General features: G+C 54.8%; 1 protein-coding gene across 3 annotated transcripts in view; it reads right to left on the bottom strand.

Moving 5' to 3' along the window:
- Positions 1 to 15,523, bottom strand: part of PAX7 (paired box 7) — a 97,887-nt gene that overhangs the window by 41,808 nt on the left and 40,556 nt on the right. For all 3 annotated transcript variants that reach the window (XM_024554720.3, XM_024554721.3, XM_045191030.2), the window contains exon 5: positions 4,470 to 4,669. In XM_024554720.3, coding sequence (XP_024410488.1) covers positions 4,470 to 4,669 — 200 coding nt within the window. The remainder of the gene's footprint in view (positions 1 to 4,469; positions 4,670 to 15,523) is intronic.

Here is a 15,523-nt window from a genome sequence, read left to right as displayed (position 1 = left end):
AACTTGCTTTCCAGTGCAGTGATGGGGTGACATATCAGCTACTCTAAGGACGCCCGAGGAAGGGCTTCAACTTCACCCCTCAGAATCCAGGAGGGCTTCCTGGAGGAGAGGACCTGCCCTTTGCTGTCAATTCTCTCACCTCTTCTTCCTCTGTTGTCCTGTTTCCCCAGGGCTGCCTCTACTCCAGCAGGTGCCTCCCTCCTCACAAAGTATAACATGGTTGTTAGTTAATAGCAGTGACTCTGGAAACTGACTGCCTGGGTTTGAGTCCTGCCTCTGACTCCCAGCTGAGATGGGCACATTCCGTTATCTCTGTGTGCCTCACTCTCTTTCTGAAATGTGGCTAATAATAGCCCCCACCTCTTAGCTGGTTCCGGACCTCAAATGAGTTAACACAGGCAAAACGCTCGGAACAGCATCTGTTAAGTATTGATCCGCTGGAACCCCTCTGATGGCTGAGCTGGGGGTGCTCTTAGCCAACTGTTGGTACCAGGAGGTCATTCATTTACAGATGGGGAAATGGGGGCTCCAGGGGACCGTGGCAGCCCCGCACCGCACGCAGACTCCCTGGTCACCTTTGATCTTTGCCTCGTCACCTAGCCCTGGGAGCAGACACTGTAGGAAGCATCTGGTTGCTGGGTTGAATATTTTGTCTGGACCTTCTTCTAATGCAGCACAGATGAAAAGAGTGCTGAGCAGACTCGGATTCAAGTCCTAGCACACTTGTCTATTAACTGTGTCTTCAGGAAGTTACTTCTCGTAGCTGAATCTCAGATTTCTCACCGTCGAATGAAGAGACCAATCATACCTCCCTCCCTCTGAGGGCTATGGTGAGGATGATAAAGAGAATGTATGTAAAGTGTTCAATATCATGCCTGGCACATAGAAAGTGCATTATACGTATTATCTAGTGTTGTGAAAAGTTTGGTTTAAGTTGCTAATTAATTAGTGAGTCCCTCTCTGGTGGGATTCAGTTCAGGGTGGCCTCTGTTTCTAGAAAAATCACAGGCTCAGGGCTCCTGGCAGCCGGACACAGTGGATTTGTTTACCTCGATGGAAGGTGTGTGCAAGATTGGGGTCAGTCTCCCGCTGTTTAAAAATGCAGATTCCTGCAGAGAAAGTCACTGGTCCCCAGGCATGTGTCCTCCTGCCCAACGCCCCTCCTCCCGCCCTTCACGGTGGCTCGGGCTTTCTGCAGGCTGAGGCAGGGGCTTCTCTGCCAAACACCGGGGATGCCATGTAACACCCTGCAGGCTTCCAAAGCGGGGCTGGAGGGGAGCCAGAGGGAGGTAACACACTAACACACTTGAATCGTGAAGTCCACCTGACACGTGTTTACCCAATGGCTTGTTTATCCGAGTATCAGCTCCGTGACTACAGATTTCTGTGTGCTGAATCCCTGGTGCCTAGACCAGTCTCGGGCACATAGTAGGTGCTCAATGAATGAGTGCCAGATGAATGAACCTGGAGTTTCAAGGGTGGCCAGAATCGGAGCCATCAAGAACAGGTGGAGTTTTAATAATAATGACAGCCCCCGCCCCTGCCACTTCCTAGTGTTATGTGTGTATGTGTGTGTGTGTGTTTCCATGCCATCATTTAATCCTCAGACCCTATTCTTGTCATCTCCATGCGGCAGATGAGGAAACTGACAGTGAAAAGAGGAACGATGAAGCTGGAATCCACACCCAGGCACCTGTCTCTGAGACCACTCCAGACCACTCCACTATCCCTCCCATCTCCCGGGGCCACGGGGAAAAGATGGCAGAAAAATTGATTGCCAGAAGGGAGGAGGTTTGGGGGGCTGGATGAGAAAGGGGAAGGGATTAAGAAGTACAATTTGTGACTGTACAAAACAGTCACACATGTAACTGAAATATAGCATAGGAAATATAGCCAATGATATTGTAATAACTATGTATGGTGCCAGGTGGGTACAAGAAATATCGGGGAAATATTTTGTAAGGTATAGGACTAACCACGATGCTGTACACCTGAAACTGATACAAAATAATGCTGAATGTAAACTGTACTGGAGAAATAAAGTTTAAGTTAAAAAATGGCATAGGATTACAGAATCCCTGAACCATAGGCTTAGAATCAGAGGCCAAGACTTCAAAAGTGTAGAACCATAAGCAGTGCTCAGGTGGCCTCGAGGTCCCTGCCACACTGTCCACAGCAAAAACCCTCTCCCCAGGGTCTCTGACACACTGAATGTTGCGCTTTTGCTTGAATGCTTCTGGTAACGGGGATCTCATCACCTCACGAGGCAGCCTTGATTGTCAATGAGGATCCTAGCACTTTAAGGGGCCTTAGTGACTACTTAGTTTGCTTCCTTTATTTATAAATGGAAAATTAAGTCTCAGGAAAGGAAACTGACCCGTTAAAGGTGATGCAGCTGATCAGAGGCAGGAACCCATGGGAGCGGAGACCTGTGGCTCCCAGTCCTGTGCTCTCTTTTCTGCAGACCTTTCTATGGGACTTGGGACATTTCCCTGTTGGCCCTGGCTCTACCCTTGAGACCTTTCAAAGCAGCTGTATTCTCCAATTCTCCTCTTCTCCAGGCCAAATGCTCTGTCATTCCTGTCTCCATTTTTTTTTTTTTTTGGTTACCTTTAGTTCATTCTTTTAAAAAAATCAGCATTGATTGTTCTTCCCTCTGCAGGGAAAGCTCTCAGGCTACAGGGGGAAGACCTAGCCCCACCCTCGGGGAGCCAGAGTCTGAGGGGGACACCTGGCCCCCCGCCCAGGAAGCCCAGAGTCTGAGGGGGCGTCTGCATATGGAAGATGTCTGCCCTGGCTGCTCCCTCCCTGTGGGTTTATCTGGGCCCTAGCTGTTGCCCCTCATCCCAGCCCCCCTCCTTCCTTGGACCTTGAGTGACACCTGCTTCTGGGTCCCCTGGGCCAATAAAAGCACTGCCCTGACAGCCAGGAAATTTTACAAGGAGCAGTCAGGCTTCAAGGTGGTGGGAAGCAGCCACGGCCCCCAGACGTGGGAATGAGAAAGCACCCAGGAATGTGCCCAGGAGAACAGCTGCAGCAGGATCAGAGCAGGAGGGAGGCCAGCGGGGGCAGGCTCGGGTGTCGCCCTGGAGAGGAGGGGAGGCGGTGAGATGAGCTAGCTGCTGTGGCTGCCCTCTACCCCGGGGTCCTCCCTCAAAGGCAGCCCAGGGCCCCCAACTCCAGGAGTGGGGGTGGGAAGGGTGGAGGGAGCTGCATTCGTTCCTGGAGTGGTTAAATGTTGTTTTGCTTCCAGAACTTTCTCTATTGCTTTCAAATTCCAGGCTCTGAGTCAACTTCTTGTTCCTGAACAAGGCTTTGGTGCCTGCCAGGCCTGAGTTCCAGGGCCACTCAGCCCCTGCTCAGCTCTGCTCCTCTGGGCCCACCACGGCTCCAAGCCTCCACTACCATACCTGTGGCCTGGGGCGGGACCACACTGACTGAGTAGGTGGCCTGAGGTTCCACCAGGTCCATGCACAACAGGCCCCATGACTGCAAATGGTGGGAGCCCAACAACGGCTGGCTAACCTCGGATGGAAGCGCCCCCATGAGCAGTCTGGGTCGGCCCCTCTACCTGCCTCCCTCTTTCAGGGAGAAAACAGGCCAGGAGTGGGTTCCCACTAGAGCTATTCATCGTGACCTTCCTCCTCTACCACTCAGCCTGGGTCCTTCCCAGCCGCCCAGGAGGCTCTCTCTGCACTCAGAGAGGACTGTGAGCCTGCAGCCTGGGGAGGGGAGGGATGTCCCTCCCCCACCGTCAGCCTGGAACACAGGCAGGCTCTGCCCTGCCTGTACTCGCCCCCCCGCCCCGCAACTGGTTAGGAGCCGCACACGTGAGGGGGTGTGTGTGGAGGGGTGTTCAAGGTCTGGCCACTCTCCCTCTGATGCTTCCGACTCACCAGGAACAGGCCTGCCCAGTCTGCTTGCATGCTCCCCATAAGGGGAAACTCATTACCCACTTAGGAAGCTAAGCCTGTTCAGAAACTTTCCTCTGAACTACTTCCACCCCTCATCAGAGATGTGGAGGGCTTCGCACTCCCTGAGCCCTCTCTTCCTGGCTGAACCACTGCCCGCCCTTCCTTATTGCTTCCCTTCCTCCTTCCCTTCTTTCCTTCCTTCCTTCCTCCCTCCTTCCCTTGGCCTTTTCTTCTCTTCTTCTCATGTCTCCCTCCATCCCTCTTTTTATCTTTTTTTGAGGTGCTTGTTGCCTGGAGAGATGAACACAACCCAACAGCCCTCTCTGCAGCCCCTGGCTTCCCTCGGGCTGTTCCACGCTCCACCAGCCAATCAACACTTGTTGCTTGCTTACTCTGCATCAATCACTGGCAGCATTGCTTGTTTACACAGTCCTCAGACCACCTGCTGCACAACTCCCCGGTGCCCAGGAAACCCTCAGGCCCTGGCCACCCCACCTTCTCAATTCCCACCCCTGGATTATGCCCGAGGTGCCCACACCTGAGACGCCTGCTCACCTGGACACGCGCCTCAGTCAGCTTGGTCCTCTGTGCCAGCTCCTCGCGAGTGTAGATGTCCGGGTAGTGCGTCCTCTCAAAGGCCTTCTCCAGCTCCTCCAGCTGCTCGGCCGTGAAGGTGGTCCGACTGCGGCGCTGCTTGCGCTTCAGAGGCAGGTCAGGCTCTGACTCCACGTCTGAGCCCTCGTCCAGCCGGTTCCCTGCAGCCAGGTGAAAGGGAGGGGGAGGGCGGGGCCTGGTGAGATGGAGGGGTGCTCCGTGCCCACCTTCAGCACATCGCTGCACCGAGGATCAGGTCCCAGGCAAGCCCAAGGCACTGTTTATCAGAGGGAAGAGTGGGAAGCAACCTCCATGCCCAGCCCTAGGGGGTTGGCTAAGAACTTTAAGGTACAACATTCCTTAAAGGAAAAATAATCCCCTCCAGCTGGGCATTTAGGTTATTTCCACCGACGCGGAAGGATGTCTGTGAATTCGAGTCAGGGGTTGGTTTCATAATAAAAAAAAACATTTGCCAAAATTTCTAGAACTCTATTCTCCAAAGAGAAAATTTTACGGCATGTTAGCTGTACCTCAGTAACGCGACACTAAGATCAAGGCTAGGTACAGACCCGTGAGCAGAGATCGACCCCGCCTTTGGAAAAAGCACAGTGAAAAGATGAACGGATGTTAACCTCGGGTGACAGAACTTGTGTTTCCTTCTTTGTACTTGTTCATAATGTAGCATTTTTTAAAATGACGACACTACTGCATTTTGGGAAAAGATTGCAAAAATGAAGGGAGGGAGGGAAGAAGGGGCGGAGGGAGCAAATGTAACAGTGTCCTGTCCCCACCCCTGTTCTTATTCATGTTGGTTACTGAGTAGGTCTAGGCCCCTCCCACAAGGAACAACTTCTTCCCTCTCCCCATAGCCAAATACAGCCTCGATGTCACTGGGAGGTGAAAGGAAAGGCATTCCAGGAAGGGGGAAGAGCATGTGCAAAGTCCCGGAGTGCTGAAGGGCACGATGGGTCATGTTATCACCGGGCTGCATTCACAGTTGCGAACTTACCCAGTTTGGGGCAATGTCCCCCTGCCTGAGTCCCCTTCCCTCCTGCTGCCTTGACCACTGGACAGTCATGCCTGATTTTTATTGGTTACTGCCAGGCTGTCCCTGATTGTGACAACAAGGGAACTAAAGGCAAGGGGGCCCTCCCTTCGTTGTTGCCTGCCTCGTCCTCACAGGAAGAGGCTGGAGTAGAATCCAACCCCCTTATCCACTCTTTCCCGGCTGCCCAGCAACCCAGCACCAAGAGGAGGCCACAGTGGGCACAGCTGGCACCCTGGGCACCTTCCCCAGCATGTCTGGGGCTCTGAGCCAAAGACAACTAATCACAAGGATTTGTTTCCTGAAACTCGCAGCCTAACCTCAGTTTTCTGACAGTGAAGACGAGAGCGAGCCCTTAGGGCCTCAGAGGAGGCAACAAGGAGTGGCAGGCGGGGGGGGGGGGCAGGTGGCAGCCCGCCGATGGTGAATGGGGCACCAGTGTCCCTCCTCCAGTGGGGAGCCTCGAGCCCAGACAGACATGGAGTGAGAGGGGGGCTGGGGTTGTCGGGGGCCAAACCTGTGGGCAGAAACTGCTCAGATTGGGGAGGAGACACAGCCCTGTCCCAGGAGAAACCGCGATCTGATTAAGTCTCAGTTCTGTCCAGAACGGCGCTGTCCGCCAGACCTTTCTGAGATGGTGGACGTGTTCTGGACCTGCGTGGTGCCACGTGGTGGTAGTATCGGCCCCACGTGGCAAGGAGCCCTGGAGACATGCCTAGTGCAACCGAAGAACTGAAATTTTTATGTGATTTCGCTTTAATTCAAATCTACATAGCCACATGTGGCTGGTGGCTACCCCACAGGGCAGTGCAAATTTAACAGTTGTCCTCCCTTCTTAACAAGGAGAGGACGAGCCCCAAGCCCAGAGCTTTCTGCACACAGTAGCTTCTAGGCAGAATTAACAACATTGTTTTCATGGTTCCCGTCTGCTTATAGGACATGATACTCATTTTCCATTTACAAGAGCGTTCGTTTCCTTGAATTCAGTTTGCGAAGGTGCTTTCGTATAAAGTAAAACGTCAGGGAAATACCAGGACAGGTTGTCGGGCTGTAACCAAAAGCACGCATGTAGTTAGCAACCGGCTGGCTGCAGGATAAATTCAGGGTGCCAGCCTCAGCCGGTGCCCACTCAGGCCCCACGTGCATCCAATGCCCCTGCCCCCCAAATTACGTGCAGCTTCCTAGAATCATTACGGAGTACTGAGTCTACTTCCTCCTCACCTCCGTGTTCCTCCCACCCCTTGTTCAGCACACATCTGGGAATCTATGGGCTGAGAGAGACACACAGCCCAAAACCCAGACGGGAGAAGGCAAGACGGGGCCCACAGGCCTCTATTGTTTGAATGGATAGGATGTTGGCAGTTGCCGTAACAACTCTCTGGATGCTGTGTGGGGAGAGCAAGGCTGTGTCCCACTAGCTAGAGATTGAAAGAGATGGAAGGGGGACTGGACTATGCCACTTCAGGCCTCTGAAAAAGATCTCTTGCTTCCTCACTGGCCCAGCCCAGGGGAAGAGATCCATCCAGGTCGGTGCCAGCCTCACAACAGGTCTGGGCTACTGGCTCTTTTACACAGAGGGAAAACAAGGCTCGGAGACGTTCATAACTTAAAGGAGGCCACACGGCCAGCAAGCCCACGCTCCCTGCTGGAGAAGGAAGGGGAGGGAGGACAGACTGGAAGGAAGTCTGGGGGCCTCTGGGGCAGCTCTGGTCTAGTCAAGAGGCCTGGTTTGGGAGGCCAGACCCCTGGACTCTGGGCTCTGTCTTCCCCTCCCTGTGTGGCCTTGGACAAGTTGCTTCCCCTCTCTGGGCCTCGGATTTCTCAGTTGTAAAAATGAAGATAATGGTGTACGCCCACATGCCTCAGTGGACGGCTTTGAGAATGAAATGCAATGCGGGCTGCAGGAGTGCTTTGGAACCTGTAAAGGGCACATGAAGGAAGATGATGATGACGATGATGGTGGTGATGATGACGATGGCAGAAGAGAGGGGTGTTGGGACCGAAGCAGCATGAGTGAGGGGGGCTTGCTCACAAAGAACCCTGATGCCACCGCACCGCCCTGGCTTCGGTTTCCCCAATGGTGCTCTCCCACCCGCTCCAGAACCCGTTGGTCTCAGAGTTCGATTCATCAGCAGGATTAGGTGGACTTGGCCACAGAGAAGCCCTGGCGGCTGGGGCTGAGTCCTCTGTGCAGCAAAAGCCTGGGCAGCTGGCACAGGGAGGGGCATGTGGGGAGAGTGGACATGGGAGCGCATTCATTAAACAGAGGCTGGGTGTAGGGGGCCAGCATCCTGGCCAGCTGCATTCCTGCCCTCCTGCTCTCAAGCAGCTGTGAGGTGGAACGATGCCGGGGAGGCGGGACAGAGCTGGTGCTGGTGTGCAGAGAGCCCCAAGGGAGAGGGATATGGTGAGGGGGACTCTCTCTGGGTTCCTGGATCCTCTCTCTGCTTAGGGATGTGGGGAGTCCGATACAGAGCAAGGAAGAAGACCAGTCCCACCGTGGGGCCCTCCCAGTCTTATGGGGGAAACAGCCTCTGTCTGCGGAAGCTCCCGATCTGATGGAAGAGGTATCACCGCCTGTCCTGGGAAGTTCCCAGGCAGATGAAGGAAACACGGCTTCCAGATGAATCAGGGCCAGAGCAGGTGTAAAACGCATGACTTGAGAGAGCCCCAGAATGAGGGACTGGAGGGGTGACAGGAATCCTTCGGTTTGTCAAACCTTAAGGTTTGTCAAAGCTGATGGGTGGGCAGGAATGAGGCATGTCCAGGGCAGAGTCCAGCCCAGGCCAGGGGGCTGAAGTGCACAGCATATTGCTGGGGGCAGCTCTCCAGCCACTCCCCCAGCCTCTGCCCCCTCCCCTTTGAAGCCCATCAGCCACTGACTCAGGAAGCCACGATACCCCAGTCCGCCCTGCCCCATGGGCCCTGACCATGTGTCCCACTCACCCTGCCACTCCACGTGACTCCCTGTCCAGCTCTCAGCTTCCTTAAATGACTGAGCCACACTATGGCACACCTTCTAGATTTTGAAGGGGCAGAGGAATGCCTCCCCCCTCACCAGAAGCACTCCTGCTCAGCCAGCAGAACCCAGCTCGGCGGGGGGCGGGGGGGGGGCGGGGGCTCCCCCAGCAAGACTTCCTGGGCCCAACCAGGCTGCAGTGCCGTACTCAGGGCTCTCAAAGCTCATCAGGAGGCACCGAACTCGCCTGTGCGCGGGTCTCTGGGCCCCGCTACAGCAGAAGGTCCTTGGGTGCAGCTGGGACTGTGCCCAGCACCCGGCAGGGGCTCCGTGAGGGTTTCTTAGGTGAATAGTGCTTAGAGGGATGGTTACAATGTTCCTTTGAACGCTGACACATCGCAGCAGTCCTCACCTTGAGCCTGCGCACGCACTCTGCGGTTTGTAAGCCCTTTCACTGTGCTGACACTGTTTCTCCCAGGAACCCAGGAGGGCCACCCGGCAGGTACAAGCCCCACTTTACAGTGTTCGGTGGAGTCCCGAGGGAGTGAGCCTGGGAAGAAAACCCAGGACTCTGGACGCCCAGCCCAGTGACCCCGTGTCAGCTTTGCTTCGGCGAATTCCCGCCGGATGGACAATTCCATTTCTGATCATGAAAACCAAGGTGGCTTGTTCTCCATCCCCACCCCTCAAACCTCCCTCATCACCCTTTGCCAAAGGAGAAGCCTTGACATAAGATGGTCACAATTTCTGGAGCTGCAGGAGGGAGTTGACCCATCTCCAAATCCCAGAAATTCTAGATCGGGGAAGCCAGCAATGGCCTTGAGATGTGGGGCCCTTCTCTCAGACCCCCTCACCCCCGCAGAGACACCCTCCCACCCCGGTTCCCGTGCTCCCATCCCTGCTGCCGCCTCCCAGCCCAGCCTTTATTACAGTTTAACGTAGGCCAGCTAGGAGCTGCGGCAGAGAAACGAATCACATAATAGTTGATATGCGTTTTAATCAAGTAATTCGGGCAGAGCTGGGAGCTGGCGAGTGTGGGCCGGGTGTCCCTGAATACCAAACAGGCCTGGGCGCAGGTCTCAGAAAATGGAAAAGTCATTTACGGCTCAGCTGGGGGCCGGAGAGCCAGGACCATGGCGGGCGCCCTCCCAGCCCCGCTGCTGGAACTGCTCAGCTGTAACCAGCGCGTGGTGCGTGCATCTGGGAATGTCTGCAGGAGCTGGCCACACGCAAGGGCTGGGCGATGGGGAATCAGGTGGAGAGTGGGGCTCAGAACTCAGCTCAAACCTCCCTGGAAGCGACCTCCCCCTGTCCACCTCCTCCACTTCTCCTGGTTGCCCATCTCAGCACCGCCACCCAGGCCTGACACTCGTCCCTAATGCCCCTTTCCTGTGCCTTCACTCCTCACATGCAACCGGTCTAGAACCAAAGCCAGGAGATTCAGGGTCTCCATTAGCCTTCCCCCTCCTCACCGGAGAGTCTGTCCTCTCCCTCTCCTCCTGGACTCCAGCAACCCCAGCAAATGCGGACCTTTGCAAAGGCTGTGTCCTCCCCTCCACCCAGAGCACCCTCCCCCAACCCCTCTTGGCCCACCGTTTTCAGCTGGCCAGGCCAAGCTGAGTGGGGTATTGAAAAGCACAGGGTCCGGATGCAGTTTGCCTGGGTTCTGTGGATTCCACATGGGTAAGGTATGGATAATATTACAGCTCCCCCGCCCACCTTCCTTGCTTTGCGTTTTTCCACAGCATGTATCAGAATCACATGCTACATGTTCTATGCTATTGTTCGTCCCCAACTCCCTGTGCCCCACTGACCTGTCCATCACTGCTGCACAAGCTCCCCAAGGGCAGGAGTGTTCCTCTTTTTGTTCGCTGCTGCATTTCCAGTGCAGGGCTCAAGGTGGACACTCCAACATTTGTTGAATGAATGAATGGACGAATGAATGAGTAGATAAATGAGTCTATTAAAACACATGAACCAGTGCCAGGGACAAGTGAGTGCTCGGCAAACACATGCATGTTACGTGTTGTTTGAGGCCACTCCAACTCCTGGTGGCCCTATGAGTGAATGAGTGACGTCTGCAATGTCCCATCCTCAACCGCCCGGCTCAGCTCCTGTAGACCCCCTGCCTATGGCTTCCTCTATGAAAATCCGTCTCATGTTTCGTCTTCCCCTTTTCCACTGCCTTCTATTTCCCCAGCATTATTGTCTTTTCCAAAGAACCCTGCCATCTCAGGATGCACCTGGCATAGGACCCTTTTTTGTCACTTTTGCCTCCAGCAACATTCCGGGCTTCATTGGCTCTGGGACCACCTGCCCATCTTTCCGGTGCTCCAGGGAGTCTGTAGAGCTCTCCTCCAGCACCACACCAGAGGTGAACCCATGTTCCCCCAGCAGCAGCCTTCTTCACCCTCCAGCTTCCGCATCCGCACTTAGTAACTCTGTATCTAGGAGTGCCGGGGTGGGGATGGTCTAACCTTGGTCTCTAATGACATGTCTTTGCTCTTGGTGGTCTTTCCTAACTCTTTCATTGCTGCCCTTCTGAGTCTCAGCCTCCTCTTGATTTCTTGGTTCTTCTGTTAATGCTCATCCTTTCTGACTCAGCTGGGGATCACTCCCTCCAGGAAGCCTTCCCTGACAGCATCATCCTCTCTCAGGGTCTGGGGTGCTGGCATCGCTGGGACTCAGCTGGGGATCAGAGGCACAGGCAAGGTGGGACTCCAAACCCGTCCTGTCTAACTTCCAATCCTGTGCTGTCTCTCTGTCTCCGAGAGGAGTCCCTGTCCCAGTTTCATGCTCCCAGCCCAAGGAGAGGAGGGAAGGGGGGACATGCCTTTAGAAAGCCAGGCTGGAATGCTCACTTTGCTTACAACCTGAATTTGACAAAACTTTTCCTTCTCCAGGAAGTCCCCATCTAACCCATCACGATGCAGCACCCCCCACCCCCACCTTCATTTTACTCTGAACCTGACCGTGGCTGCTACGCTAACAGCATATACATTCCCAGGCACTAGAGAGGTACTGTTTCTACATTCCTACCAGGGAGGGGCAGATCTAGGAAGCGGAAAGTAGTACTGCTTGAAATGGTGCGTGCAGTTGCACTGCCAGAATTCAGAGCCGTGCCTTCTGACCGTGGGTCCGGAGCTTTTTCTGCACTGAACCTCGAGCCAAGCACAAGTCACAGGTGGAGGAGGAGCGAGAGTCTGTGGAGGGCTGGAACCTTCTGAGGCAAAGGGACTCATGGAAGGCTTGCTGGGTGCAGAGTTCAAAACTAAGGGTCACCTGCCTGTAAGGCAAGGGGCTGAAGATGAAGTTGTCGTGAGGACATTTCCAACTCAGTCTCCTTTGCCTGCTTGCATCCCCTGCAGCAGATGTGGGGCTTGGCAAGGGGGCAGCAGCTGCGGATTGGGGAGGGGAGAAGGCGGGCATTTGAAGCAGGTGCCTTCGAGCAGGAGCAAGCCCACTGTAAGAGGAGCTCAGCTCACTCTTTCACATTCTTCCCGTGACTTTGTGACAATCTTGAAAACAGCCACAATTTCCCTTCACCACGTCAGTGGGCTGTGGACAGATGGCAGAGCTCTCTACGTCAGCTCCCAAGACGGGTCTTGCCCTCGGGGTCCGAGGCAGCCACAGGTAGGCATTGGGGGGAGCTGGGAAGAGTTGCTGTGGAGAGTCAGATGGACCTGGGATTCGTTTGAATTCTGGATCTGGTCCCCAGGAGCTATAGATGCCATGTGCGCTTTCTAACTCCCGAACCTCATTCTCTGTGTTTCTAAAATGGGGACAGTGATGGGAGTCAGAGGGAGAAAGGGAAAAGTAGACAACTAGGTCTGGAGGCTAAGCTCCAAGAGCTATGGGTGCCGGGCACCCGGGCTGACTCCCCGACACACCCTTTCCTCTCGTTCAGACAGCAGCCTGGCACATGGGGAGCTGGCTGGCACTCCAGGCTCAGGCCCTGACCTGCTTGTGTGGCCCTGGGCATGTCACTTGTTTTCCTGGAATCTCCATTTCCCATCCACGCACTGGGACTGAAAACTGCCATCTGCCTAGTTCTCGGGGTGTTAGTGTGGCTGTGTGGATGGGTCCCTCGAGAAATGCGAAGTGATGTCTCTGATGCAATTATCACAGCCCACTCGCCACACCTGCTTGGTTATGTCACCCTCTGGGCTGCAACGTCCTCACCTGTAAAGTGAGGGAAATATCAGTGCCCACCCAGAGTCCCCATGCATGAAAATGAAAGGACTCACTGCAAGACAAGGACTTACAGCAGGGCCAGGTGCACGGTGATCGCTCGCTACACAGTGTGTTAGCTGTTGTTACTAGCACCATTACTATCGCGTTGTCACTACGGGCGCCGGCATGCAATGTGAGCTGGACTTGCCCTTGTACCTCCTAGAGGCAGGCACGTCTGCCTGGCACGAAACACAAAGGGAGGGGACAAATGCATGCACGCAGCCATGAACGAATGAAACCCTTTGTCGTGCCTCCCTTCTCCACCATGGTGGGGACTCTGCACAACCCCAGCCACGCCCACAGCCCCCACACCCAATCCTATTCCCTGGGAAAGCCGTCCCAGCTACGGTAGGTGGTGCCCACAGAGAGCAGAGGGGGCCGGAGTCTCAGGTAAGTGCTGCTGCTTGGCATATAAATGCTGGCAGGTGCTAAGGGCACGAAGAGGGAGACAGACCCTCGGGAAGCTGGGCCTGAGGAAGCCTGGGGCGAGGCCTCGAAGTCAGCGAAGAGGAAAGAGCAGCAGCTGGGGCCCCGTGGCCAGATGAAGCTGCCCGGCATGGCAAGAAAAAGGCAGCTCGGCCACCCGTCAGTGCCCTACAAAGCCAGTGTGAAAGGACCATATGCCTGAGAAGTCAAGCCTGCCTGGACCCTCCCCCTCCCCACCCCCACTCTCCCCTCCTCCCTGCAGAGCCCTGAGAGGCAGGGGGGCTGCAGCCGTTTGGTCAAAGGAGGAGGGATGGAAAGTGGCCTCAGGACCCCTGGACCCTGCCTCCCTGCATCCATTGAGCCCCCTGCCTGTGGGCTCAGCCCTGAGGAGCGGCTTACACCTGGGGCTCACTGTACCCCGAAGCCCGGGCTCTGTGATCACACAGAGTCTCCTCCAGCAGGATTGGGTGTGAAGGTCACAGGAGAAGAAGAAACAAAAACAGCTGCTCGTGAATTTTGAGCTTATGTGTGCCTTTCCTGTAGCAAGTCATGGTTTCCCACTATTGCTTAAGAGGTAAGTATCATTATCCGTGAGCGTTATTATCAGCCGCACTTTACAGGTGAGGAAACTGAGGTTCAACGGGGTTAACTAACTCAACGTCAGAGTGACAGTGAACCCTGGCAACCGGCCGGAATGTGCCTGTCTGTCCCTGCAGGTCACTTCCAGGCCCGTCTCCCTGCGGTGGCCTGGGATGATGCCTTCACGTGATTCCCTACTGTCTCACGTCCCCCGCTCTTCAAATCTGGGCTCAAGGTCCCCTGAGGCCATGACGCTCTCCAGGACAGTCGCGCCTGGAGAGTACTCTTTGAATGCCTGTGGCACTTGCCACCGGTGCCATCCTCTGAGCCCCTGGCATCGGCTGCTGCTGCAGACTGACCATTAACTTTCAGTGCGGACGTCCTGTTTCCCAACGCACCTTATCACCCAGTCTGTGAAAGGTTCACTTGAACTTGTGGGGTGTGGGAACCTGGTTTCCCCCGGCGTCGAGATGATGCCGTCACAGTAAGGACTGGGAGTTTCTTGAAAATGGAAACTATATTCCTTCTGTTATAACTGGGTGTTACCCCAGGGCAGGGTAACTGGGAACAGCTCTGAGGTTATCATTCTAGAAGGTTCTTAATAACAGTCTCCAACAGGAATTGCAGCCACCAGTTATACAAAGAGACCGTGGTCCTTGTCATCACAGACGCAAGAAGTGACTCAAGCTTCCCCAAAGTCATAGTCTCAGAACTGTGCTGATTCCTTTCCCTCGGGAGTCACTTCCACCCACCCAATTCCCATCCATCCCCGCCCCCCACCCTTCTTTAAAACCCCCCCGAAACCTAACATCGTGTTGCAGGTCAGGGCGCACAGAGAAGCATATGCCCAACAGCTGTTTACTAAGCACCTGCTGGGCTCCTCACGGACCCTCAGCCATAACAACGACAGCAAGGGAATTCCACTCCCATAGAAGCGAGCAGGTATCTCAGATCCTGCCCCTTCTACAGAGAACCACTCTCTTAAAGGTGGGCAGAGCTGCGGGCTGACCCTAGAGTGCAGACACAAAAATCAAGCAGGAGCATTGGAAAAGGGAGCTGGGCCGTCCTGCCCCAGGGAGGCGTGGCTTTAAAGGAGGCCACTCCTTAGAAACAAAAAGCTTTACCTGGAAGCACATGGAACAGTCTTCCCCTCTGCACACCAACACCAACGCCATCAGCTGCGTTACTTCTCCACCTACTGCTGCCTCCAGTCTTTCCAGGTTAGCAGGCAGATGGTCACTGCTGAAGCGCCCCCCGCAAACCAGCTACAGGTACCCAGCACCCCAGCCAAATGACAGGACCGTTGCCCTTGGCCGGTGTGGTTCAATTGGTTGGGTGTCATCCCACAAAGCAAAGAGCCACCGGTTTGATTCCCGGTCAGGGCACAGGCCTGGGTTGCAGGCTCGGTCCCCAGTCAGGGCGGGTGCAAGATGCAACTGATGGATATTTCTCTCTCACATGGATGTTTCTCTCCTTCTCTTTCTCCATCCCTCCCCCTCTCTTTAGAATCAATAAAAATAAAAGGAAAAAAATCTTTAAAAAATGACAGGATTATTACCTGGCCCAGAGGAGGGCTCCCAGGGAGCTTGGAGACTGGCTGGAAAGACTAGGCAGCTCCAGATTAGAACCCTGGGGTTTGTCTCTGACTTTGCCTTCAACTTGCTTTGGCAAGTCTGAACCCCTCTCCGGACCTCATCCCTAAAAACAAGAGGTCCTCCTGGATCTCCAAGAACAACCCTGAGAAGGTCTGGGTTGCAGCTTATTCATTCACTA

Source organism: Desmodus rotundus, chromosome 3 (assembly GCF_022682495.2).
Source record: "Desmodus rotundus isolate HL8 chromosome 3, HLdesRot8A.1, whole genome shotgun sequence".
Classification (NCBI taxonomy): domain Eukaryota; kingdom Metazoa; phylum Chordata; class Mammalia; order Chiroptera; family Phyllostomidae; genus Desmodus; species Desmodus rotundus.
Note: the sequence above shows the minus strand (reverse complement) of the source record. Positions and strands in the feature narration are given on the sequence as shown.